Source organism: Atta cephalotes (assembly GCF_000143395.1).
Source record: "Atta cephalotes unplaced genomic scaffold scaffold00035, whole genome shotgun sequence".
In the NCBI taxonomy this organism is placed as follows: domain Eukaryota; kingdom Metazoa; phylum Arthropoda; class Insecta; order Hymenoptera; family Formicidae; genus Atta; species Atta cephalotes.
The window spans coordinates 1,717,845-1,729,266 of NW_012130099.1; the positions used below are offsets into that span (position 1 = coordinate 1,717,845).

At 33.7% G+C, this 11,422-nt stretch overlaps 1 protein-coding gene across 1 annotated transcript in view; it reads right to left on the reverse strand.

Annotated features, from left to right (window-relative positions):
• Nucleotides 1-731: 731 nt before the first annotated feature.
• LOC105621623 (stress response protein NST1) overlaps nucleotides 732-11,422 on the reverse strand; it is an 11,988-nt gene continuing 1,297 nt past the window's right edge. Inside the window, exons 2-7 of the mRNA XM_012203091.1 lie at nucleotides 9,399-9,488; nucleotides 7,089-7,444; nucleotides 6,754-6,894; nucleotides 6,269-6,409; nucleotides 5,522-5,668; nucleotides 732-839 (exon numbers count right to left, since the gene is read on the reverse strand). Of these exons, the coding sequence (XP_012058481.1) occupies nucleotides 732-839; nucleotides 5,522-5,668; nucleotides 6,269-6,409; nucleotides 6,754-6,894; nucleotides 7,089-7,444; nucleotides 9,399-9,488 (983 nt within the window). The remainder of the gene's footprint in view (nucleotides 840-5,521; nucleotides 5,669-6,268; nucleotides 6,410-6,753; nucleotides 6,895-7,088; nucleotides 7,445-9,398; nucleotides 9,489-11,422) is intronic.

The following is an 11,422-nucleotide window of genomic DNA, read 5'->3' on the forward strand; positions in this document are numbered from 1 at the left end:
ATTGAATGTCTCAAATATGTTTTAAAATGTCATTTTAACTTCAATTTGAATTGTTTTTTTTGTATAAAAAATGCATATTTCTTTGGAACATATATTTTCAGGTTGCTGCGAAAGTTCTTGATATTTTTCATAAGCTCTTCTTATAAAAAAATTTCTAATTTCTAAACTAGTTTTTCGATATTCTAATCTTGAAATATATCGATATTACACTAACTTTATGTGATTTTTACATGAATAAAAAAATAGAAGAAAGTTCTTAGATTTTGAAAACTTTGAACTCTTCTAAATCTTTGAATACTTCAATCTTGTAATAATTCTTTTAAAAATTCTTACACTTTTTTCGATTCATAGAACTTCATCTTTAAGTCCTTGTGCCCCACATATCTTAATGCCTACAGCTCTGTCATATAAAGCCCAGTTAAAATTAAACTTTCGCAGCAACCTCGAAATTGTTAACTATCCTCGCTCTTTCCTTCTAAAAATTCAAGAAACCGTGTTTCTATGCGGATCGTTGCCGAAATGAGAACGTGATGAAGGCAGTATTGTCCATACGACATCCAGGAACCGTAAGGAGACGATTCGGCTCCGCCTACCTCTCTCGCTCGAAATGCGAACACGTCTAATGCACGGCGATCGACCTCCCGTTTTACTTCGAGTCAAAAAATAATGGCACAAAGCGAAACGGAGCTTTGCGGGGCGTTCGAGCGGCCTTAAAGAGAATTTCCGGATACTTAGCCGGAACTGGCGGTCTCGTTCTCTACCGGTAAGATCGGATTCACGTCCGTCAGATTATCCTGGCGCTCCTTCTTATTCTGTCTCACGATCTCGGCGCGCCTCTCCTACGAAAAGAAAGAAAAGAATTTACAGAATTAAAATAATATTCTCTGATGCGATCCTAAAGACAGAGATCAAAAAGTACGCCATGCTTTCTAATAAGCTGACGAGTCACGAATGGCTTACACAGGATGAGTCGAAGAAGTTTTTGGAATTTCTCTGAACGTCTATTTTGATATTACATGATCTTTAATTTTCGATTTAAACTAATTGATACTGAATTTATTGCAGAAAATTAATTTAATTAATTAAATCTTCGTGCAAATTACGTGACGGATAAAATTTTAGTACCAAATCTTCTGTGGCACATCCTGTACATAAAACGGTCACGTATGAGTTATAAATGAGCACGATCACATGCTGAAAGAAAGATAACTGATATGAAACGAAGGCTGCAACATAATCCAGCGAAAGCACGACAACAGCATTCCATTTACAAACGCAACTATTGATGGCTTCGTGATCCTATATAAAATATAACAAGCTATTTGTCGCGACGGTGGAAGGGGAGAAAATATACAAAACTGGGGAAATAATTGATACGTAATTTAATGCGACCCACGCATTACAATTTGTCGTACTATTTGACTTTGTCATATTAATTTTAATTAACCACAATTCTAAAATCTCTATCTATGTATAGCATGTATATTACAAATTCAAAAATAAAATATGAAAATATACAATATAAATATATGAAATCAAATATATAAATAAAAATACAAAACATAAGTTATTTTTTATATTTTCGTTCGTTCACATTTATTGAAAAATCTCGGTAAAAATAAATATTATTTAATAAAGAAATAAACTTCAAAATAATATCCATAGATTAAATATGATCAATATTTATAATTTCTGACTTGTATTTTAACCATTTGAACAAATAATGATTGAAATAATACTTTTTTTTTAAATATTGTAATATCTTTAAAACAATATCTCTAAAATAATATCTGTGGATTAAATCCAATCTTTATAATTTATATATAATATCTGATTTTAATTTTATGGAAAATATGTAATTTTACTGGAAAAACATGTTATCATTGATATCTAATACAAATTTCAATTTTTAAAATTTTCTATGATGTTACGATTATATAAAACTTTTAATTTATATACTATTATAAATATTTTTATGCTTTTACCATATTATTTAATATAAGTCGCTCGCGAATCGTCGTCCTATTCAGACGTGTTTACTATTTGCTCTCTTCCATTTGATTTTCTAGCAACATTATATTGGAAATTTCTTTGGAGAATCTTTCATCTGTCTTTAATGGCGATTTCATCCATCTGCCATTCGGTTTTTCAAGTCTGCTTCTGTGAGCTGTGTTTTGACTGCTTTACTGCATTCTTTGTCATTGGAATCATTTGGTCTGCTCTGTGGCTGTTGTTGCGCACGACTATTTAAGACTGTTCTTGGGAGGGAGGGGGGAAGGGGGAGGCTTTGATGGTACTCGCTATATTTTAAACTGCATTCGGCGGTGGTTGCATTACGATTTGGTGAAGTTAATTTTATTCAAACTAACTACATAAGATACATAAGATTGCTTTGCTTTTTTTCTTTGTCTTTACTTATATATTTCAAGTTAATTAACGTATTGTTCTTTTCCTAATTTTTAAACAATGTGTAAATTTTATTATCCTTCATCTTAATCCTATCACTTTACTTTGCTAATGTCCTCTTAACAACAAAGCAAGCTTGGAGCGTCGGGTCGACCTGCTTGTTCCAAGTATAAGCGATTTTTACCACGCGGCTGTTTAAGCTCTTTTTGTGGCGCTTTTTGCGTAATGCTCCTTCTTCCACTAATCATGTTCTATGAGTGTTAAGAATGCTGCTGATGTTCTACAAGCACTACCGATGTTTACACTCGCTGATCTGGCTGAGCCTGACCTGGCACTTAAACTTGGCTCGTTGGAGACTAGGTTTGGATCTATAGAGGCTTGATTCAATTCGATGGTGGATCTTAACAATAGATTGGAGACTCTCTTCAAGGTTACGTGATCTCGAGGATGCTGTTGCCTCATTTGATGATGTGAGCTCGGCTATCAGTAGACTTACCACTGTGTGGGACGAGGTCGGTCTGTAGAACTTCGTCCTTGAAGGCTTCACTAAAGCAATCAATCGGCCTTTTTCGTCATCGACTGTTGATGACCTGGAGTCTCGCATACGAAGTTTTGAGTTTTCGCAGCGTGACTATGAGATCAACATCTCCTTAATCCTAACAGTTTAATAAAAATAATTATTTCTTATAATCCCTTCCCTCTTCTTCCAGTCCATTAATCATTTTCTTCATACTCAATCTATCTTCGAATAAATTTCATTTTTCTTCAATTAATATGACCGACCTACAGAAAAAAATGCATAATTTTACATGGAAATTACATGTCTATGACCAGAAAATTACCGGAATATGATAGGAAATTTACAATTTACAGTAAATTTCCAATCATATTTATATAATTTAAATAATTTTTCAGCCATAAACATGTAATTTCCATGTAAAATTACATACATTTTTTTCAGTGTATACAATATATTTAAAACTATAAAACTTACTTCCTTTGGACCTTATTCTCTGAACGTATGTTACTTCTTTCTTCTCCTAGTTGTCTTGAGGCATTACTATTTATCCTTAATTCATGCCTAACTAGAGGGATTTTTCCTACTGCACTCAATAGTTATTCCTCTCCCAAAGATCATCCAGTTCTTCCTCTCCATTTTTTGTCCAATTACTCTTCTTCCTTTTTTCTCAAAAATTCTGGAACGCATTTTTATACAAATAGCCATTTTTTCATATAAATGATATAATTCCTGAAAATCCATCTAGTTTCCGTAAAAATCACAATACTACTACTTCTCTTCTTCATCTGTCAGACTCTGTCTTCGATAATAGCTCTTTGTCGGCTCTTGTAGCTTAGATTTTTCTAAAGCTTTCAATACAGTTAATTCTGAGCTATTGACTGTCAAATTGCATCATTATGGCCTATGTGACTCCTCTTTATAACTTTCATTTCCTCTTTATCATCTCAATCAAATTGTCAGCAAGTTCTTAGCAAGTTCTCGTTTATAATTCTTCTTCTAATTTTTTCCTCATATAGAAGATCTTTTTTGTATGAAAGTGTACCTCAAGGTTTCATTCTTAGTTCTTTACTTGATTCTTTAAGCTTCGTTGCTGATTTATCTTTCATAGTTATCTCCTCTAACCTTTACATGTATACGATACATATACATACAGTAAACGACGATATACTCTTCATATTTTTCAAATTCTCTGAAACTCTCTGTGCACGCTCTAAATGATGACCTTTGATAAATCATTGAATGGTCGACATTGAATGGACTGCATTTAAATCTCACCAAATCTTCACTTTTAATTGCTGGTGCCCCTTACTTTTTCACCTTCCTGCTTTCGATATCTTTATTCAAAATGTTCCATTAATCCCCAGCACGACTATTAAAATTCTAGGCTTGCACATTAACTCATCATGGTCATTTGAATACCATGTTGTTGCTAAATGCAGGCTTGCATATTCTCATCTTAAACTACTATATATCCTTTTCACCATATTAGTTCGGTCTCTCAGAAGCTACAAGTTACACAATCTCTGTAATATCTCTATTTGATTATGTAGACACTGTATATATTCCTTGTCTCAAACAACATCATCTTCATAAAATACAATTAATCTAAAATTCCTTCGTTTTTCCTAGGTGTTAGAAAGTACGATCATATTACTCCTTGCTTTTAGCTGATTGACTGAATATTTTCAACGTTTTACAGTTCATTTACGTTGCTTGATTTATGATGTTCTTCGCATCAATAGTCCTAAATATCTTCGTGAGCTAACCGTTTTAACGTTGACTCTCATTCAGGTGCTCTGTCTGATACTTGTCAGCAATACCAACTTTCATATCCTGCTCATCACGAATCTAAATTTCAGAGCGCCTTCTCCTACACAGCAGTGAAATTTTATATAATATACCATCTGCTTTATGCTCTCTACCGCTTCCTGTATTTCGTTCTGAAATTACTCAATACATTGCGTCAAAATTTTAATATCAGATCAACTGTTCTATGCAATTCTTCTTGTTATTCTCTATGAGTAATGTATGTTATGTTATATCGCTTTTTTCTACCTCAAATGTTCTTACAGTAATTTGCGTATTTATATAATTATAATATTCATTGTTTTTATTAATTCATTGTTTTTATTAATTGTTTTGAATTTAATTTTTATAATTCACTTATTTTAATATACAGATACGGCTTCAAATTAACTGCTCAGCTGTCGCTCAGTCTATTGTAGTGTAACTGATACGTGATATCAAATAATACTCTATTCTATCTAATGTATTTTGTTAACGGTGCACTCGATAAAGTTAATAATAATAATATTGTTAAATGATAAATAAATATATTAGGTGGGAAAAAGTTCGTGGCGTTTTTTTAATGCCATCTAATGGGAAAAACGCCATGAACTTTTTCCCACACCTAATATTACTAATAAATTAATAAATATAATTAAATAAGAAACCAAAATTAGGAAATCAGCGAAATCATTCTTAGAAATCTTTTTGCAATCTTTCTTATCGCAAGCATCGATTTGCATAGATCATACGACAAATTGTCTGCAGGGGTGCGATTGCGGTTAAAAATGCGTGTGGGAACGAAATTACATGGTGGCGGCGAATCGCCTGCACGCGACGCTGGATCTCTCGTTGCCGATTCATCTCCGCGGTCGACACCCTCTTGTCGAACTCGCACTTTTTCATCAGGAGCTCGCGCGCCGCCATCTGACGCATTTTCGCTATCTTCACCGTGTTCTAAACCACCATCGCACAAACGCCTACGTTCGATCAGTGCTTTCTTACGCAGAAAATCCTCGGGGCAATCCGAGGTAACCCGATTCGCTTTTTTGTTATTTTCTTTCTATTTTTCAAAAGCATGGGAATACAATGCTTTAAAGATTTTAGATTGTTACGCAACTGTTCGTCGCTTTTTTTTTGCAATTATTCCATCATTTGTCGGAAAACTTTTGTTTATATTAAATATATCGACATTTCAAGAATTTAGAAATTATTTAAAATTATTTAAGTTTTAAGATAATATTTCGCATGTAATTTTATTAATTTTATATTTCTTTAATTCATGAATTTTTAAAATACATTTTATTTAATTTTGAAATTTTGGTGATTTGGATCTTCGAACTATTCAATTTTTTCGAAAGTCTTAAATCTAAAAAATACCAATTAAATGAAAAAAATTGAAGTATACAAAGTTTCGTACAACTTTACAATATAACCACAAACTAATTTAATTTTTTCATATCTGAAAATCGACGATGTTTCGTAACAATCTGATAGAAACGTACTGCCTAAAGCTATCACATTAACTTCGAAGGCTACATTCGGCCGAAAACTTACATGATTGCGCAGCTTCTCTTTCTGCTCACGCTCGATGGTCTCGCGACGTTCGCGTGCCTGCTCTAACTTGCCCTGGATTTGGGATTCCAACTGCTGCACGCGCTCTGACATACCTTGACGTACGCGAGCGACTTGCTCTTCCTACAAACAGAGCAGTAAATCAATAATTTATGTCTATTCTTGCGAGTCCGAGTCTATTATCTACCTATATAGTCTTTTGGCTATTAAAATATGCAAAACGAAATAGCAGTCTTGCAGAAAAGAAAAAAACCACGGTAGTTGCAAATAAAAATTTAGAAGTGTTTCATTGTTGTTTCAATCACTTCAAATATAATAAATCTTATGCAAATAAAAAATATTGTGTGTTAAATAATTATGAATAAAAAAAAGTTAAATTCTTCATATAATAAAATTTTGGGCTCTGCATCTTATAATTTACTTATCTAATCCTCATGTTTATAACATTGTTCATTTTAAATACTAACATGTTCTTTGAGACGATCCAACATCCTCTTAATATTTTCATCACGCTGAGCCGCAGCAGTTTTCAGTTTCTCCTCGACAGCGCATCGCACTTCCTCAGTTTGTTGCTCGAGACTCAAGCGAGTCTTCTCAACACTCTCCAACTGCAACAGAAAATCAAATTAAATATTACAACAGTTTGCAGTCATCTGAAGGCTTGTTGAATAGTTGTTTAAGCATCTACGCAATCAAACGAAGTTTAATAATTAATCATTGATAACTATATAAGAAATAATCAATTAAAAAGACAAATAGAAAAGACTTCATGTGCGACTCTAGTTTGATCTTTTCGACTCACATGATCTTTCAACTTGTTCTTCAGCTCAGCGATGTGAGCCTCCCGCTTCTCTTCCGTGTTATTCATTTTCGCATCCAATGACTCGCGGGTGGCGGCGATGAAAGCCGCACTGAGTTCGTCTTTCTTGCGAGATGCTTCCTCAATCTTGCTGAGCTTGGCAGCGAGAGCGGCGAGCTTGTGCGCCTCGATGGATAGTCTTCGTTCTTCGGCGGCCTTCAACTTGTCCTCAATCGCGGTCTGCTGAGTCGGACTCTGCTGCGGCGGCGAGGGCGCTCTCTTAGGCACCGTCGGCTCTGCCAGGATCACTTCATAGCACAGCCCACCCTTGGATTTTTCCTGGCATCGAATCTCGGTCGCTGTAAAGTTTCCATCAGTGCAATGTAAGTGTTCAGTACAATACAATGATCTTATATATCGAAAGATAAAAGGTAATATTGTATATTTTCAGTAAGGCATGCATTTAATGACTAATACCATTAATTATTATATAATTATTAATGGTTGAGAGATTATAGACTCTGACAAAATCAATAAATGGGAAGTGTCAATAAGAACCGACACTTGGTGTTGATGAGTTTGATTTTATTTAAATGCAATTGTCTATGCATCAATATAATTTTTCAAATGTTTCGATCCTCGATTCGAATCTTCTTCAGTGTAAGTTCAATGTTTTTAATACAATCCGATTTTTAAAAAAATGTATGTGATCTAATGATCTAATGGACAATTAAGACAGATAACATAATAAATTTTTCAACAAAAGACAGATAACAGTGTACATATAATTATAAAATGTTATTAGTAATAACACTATAATTACAGTAATAAGTAATAAAAATATAATAATTTTTGGTTTATCTCAAAATAAAATTTCTCTATGATGTAAAAATCCAAACATACTTAGATGTTCATAAGATCGATATTTTCTAATTTTAGATGCTTTTGAGCAAAAGTCACAGATGCCACGGTGTAGTGAATCATTTCATTTACTTGTTAATATTGGTAAACAGCAAGGATATAATGATTCACTGAATTACGCTTTGTCCCTTGAATGCTGAAAAGTACTTTTTGAATGTTAGGACTTTCAGATATGGTGCTCAATCTTCGAATGATAGTATCGATGCTATGTCTCGGTGCAACAGTCTCTGGCAATCGAGATTCGCAATTTCATGATTTCCGGCGCCGGCTGGTTGCGGAAGCATGACTCAGAGGCACGAGAGCGGCGCGACAAGGAGAGATCGATCAGAGGGAACGATCGGCCGTAGGCGCCGCGACGTCTAGCGTCGTCGCACGCACCTTCTCTACCTCCCTCCTCATCTCGCATACACCTTGCCGTTGCTAACCGTACTGTAATTACGTATATCATAGCGTATTGCATTAATTTCCTTGTCATGCCCATTTTTGGGAATTCCAGTAATTATTCAATTGTGAAAAGTGAATCGTAATCCGTTATGTTGTCTCCTTTCTTTTCACCATGTGTCTCAAGTATGGATAAAGTATAAATTATTGACGTTTGATCGACGTCGTTTATGATTATTTTATTACATTTAATATTATTTTATAATCGAATGCAGTTTTGACTTTGCGTTCCTAATATATTTTTTTCTTCGCTTGGTAGATCGGAACAGCGTATTAGAATTGCTTGTCATTATTACGATAAGTTGTCGATATCACCATACATCTCCACGTAGTACGGCACAATACAAGTTTGCAAATGTTCTCCGCGTTCGATTTATAATTCAACGGCGACACATTGGCGCGACCATTCTTACCGAGGGCATTGTACCGATCTTTAACACAAAGGTGCTCCTTTTTAATTCTCAGACATAGGAATTCTCATATATTACGCGAATAAAACTACACGCAGGTGCATAACGTAATCACGTAGATAAAATTAAGGTACAAGGAACAGGAGAAATTTGATAAAAAAAAAAAGAAAGAAAGAAGAAAAGAAGTTCCCTGATGAATTTCCCTTTTTGTATCATTAATCAAATCTTCATCAACACTATGTGATTAAAAGCGAAAAAATTTCTCAACAAAAAAAACATCCCAGAGAAATCTTTTTGCAGATTTAGAAAATTAATTTCTCATAATAAAAAAATATATATATATCTTCAATAATAATGATAATCGATAACACATACAATTTTTGTTAAATCAATCTTGAAATTTTTCTCTGGAATGTTTAGCGAAAAGGTCCTAGGATTCTCTAAGGAAATCGATGCGATTCGATCGTAAGGGCTATATAGAAGGGCTATATGCGTTTCTTTGAACATCATTCGAAACTCGCTCAATTGTCCAGATACTCACTGATGAACTTCACCTTTTTCGGCTGCTTGGTCCGCGGCTTACCCTTGCCGCTCGGCTTCTTAAATGGCGCATTATTCCTCCTCTGTCCCGCTTCGGAAATTCAGACACGGTCAAAGAACTCGAAGAGTTTTCGAGAGAGATTAATGAGAAAGAAGGAAGAAGCCGGGATTGCGCTTTGACCCACTAAGAGACCATCTTACTCGTTCATGCAATTATCATACAAGATACTATTTGAGCAAAACGCCGCAAGACTTTTAAGAATCGTAATCCATTTTTACATAATTCAACATATGACAAATATATATCATAAATATGACAAATATCGATTTTACTCGCCTCTTTATCTCTTATTTTCAATGCAAATATTGATCGTGTAAAATTTATGGAGGTTTTATGACGCAATAATCATAAAACGGAAAGAAAATGTAATATGGATCGTGTTTCGCATGGCATAAAAATTTCGCTCGTATTTCAATCAAAGCATAAGTATTTTAGAAACAAAGAAGCTATAAAGGGAATGAAATTAGTATCGTGTATGTCATTGCCCGGCTGAGAGATCGATTGGTGTCCCAATGGGTTAATTATCGGGAAATCGATGCGACCGTTTCGCGTAGCCATGTTGGACCGCACCCTGATCGTTTCGAATCGATCGGCGAACCGAGCACGTGCGTATCGGTGGAAAAATCCGAGATATTTAATTAGAGTGGTTAACAAAAAAAAATTAATCAACAGTTGCACACATCGCTGCGTCGAAGGTAATTCGATTCATCAATAATTCTTCAAAAATAAAAATTATGAAAAAAAGATTTATTTCTTAATGTTAGTGTCAATGTTATTAATAACAAATAAGTAATCCAAGTGGTAGATATATATTGTCTATTAATGTAAATATATTGAAAAATATTGTAAAAATGCAACATTAATTTATTTATAAAATATAAATACTATTTTTCTTGTGATATCTGTAAGATAAGAATGTCTTATATTAATTTGTCGAATCAAGCAAATGTTATATTAAATTCGATAAAATTGCAAGCCAAAAAAATTTTGAAAATAACTAGCTATTTAACTAGCAAAATACTTTACGTCACTGAAAATAACTTGTTTCATAATTTATTTCAAGTATATAAAATATCTATTTCTAAAGCTTCTTTTTTCATGTCTATGAAACTCGACTTTTTTTCAAAGAAATCATTTTATTATTTTAAAGGTCATCAACAAAGAACTGTCTTGATTTTTGACAAAGAACCAGTGATGGCTCGCGACACCCCGTAGAGAAAAATGGTAGACCGTAAGTATCGATTCGGACGGTCTGAGAAATTGATCGAACTGCAGGTGTCCCAGGATAATGTCACGATACCACAGTGATGTCGACCGTCGTGCACTGCGGTAAGGACAGTGCTCTTCGCGTGCAGAGGGCACGAAAAAGCATAATTTCTTCTTCGAAAAAATTGATGTAAATTCAACAAAGTTGAATAATTTCTTAAATTTCTCTGTATCGATCAAGAATAACGCACGTAAGCAAAATTGAATAAGAAAATGAACTACATAAAATAATCTCAGAATGATTAATAAGAATATTAAATAAACAAGATAATTTTGAGAAATCAATAATACATATAAAATATTAATGAAGCGAAAAATGGCATAAAAAATAAGTATAACTAAAAATAAATGAAAAAAATTAAACAAAATATTTATAAAATGTATAATAAACGTAATAATTTTGATTCGCAATTTAATAAACCCGACAGAAGTACATTTTTCTGCGAATATTTTCTTATCTTTCGATAAAAGACGGTCGCATATATTTCCAAGCATTTGACTCTCATTTTGTAAGTTTGTTCTCTAAGAATAAGGTAAGATAAAATAGAATAATTTGTGTGTGTGTGTGTGTGTGTGTGTGTGTGTGTGTGTGTGTGTTGTTTAGTTATTTCTGAGTAATATCGTCCCGTAGTTAGGTTGGCGTCTTAGAAATCTACTTACTTTACCTTTCCCGTTCCGGTACCTTACCTTTAAATTTT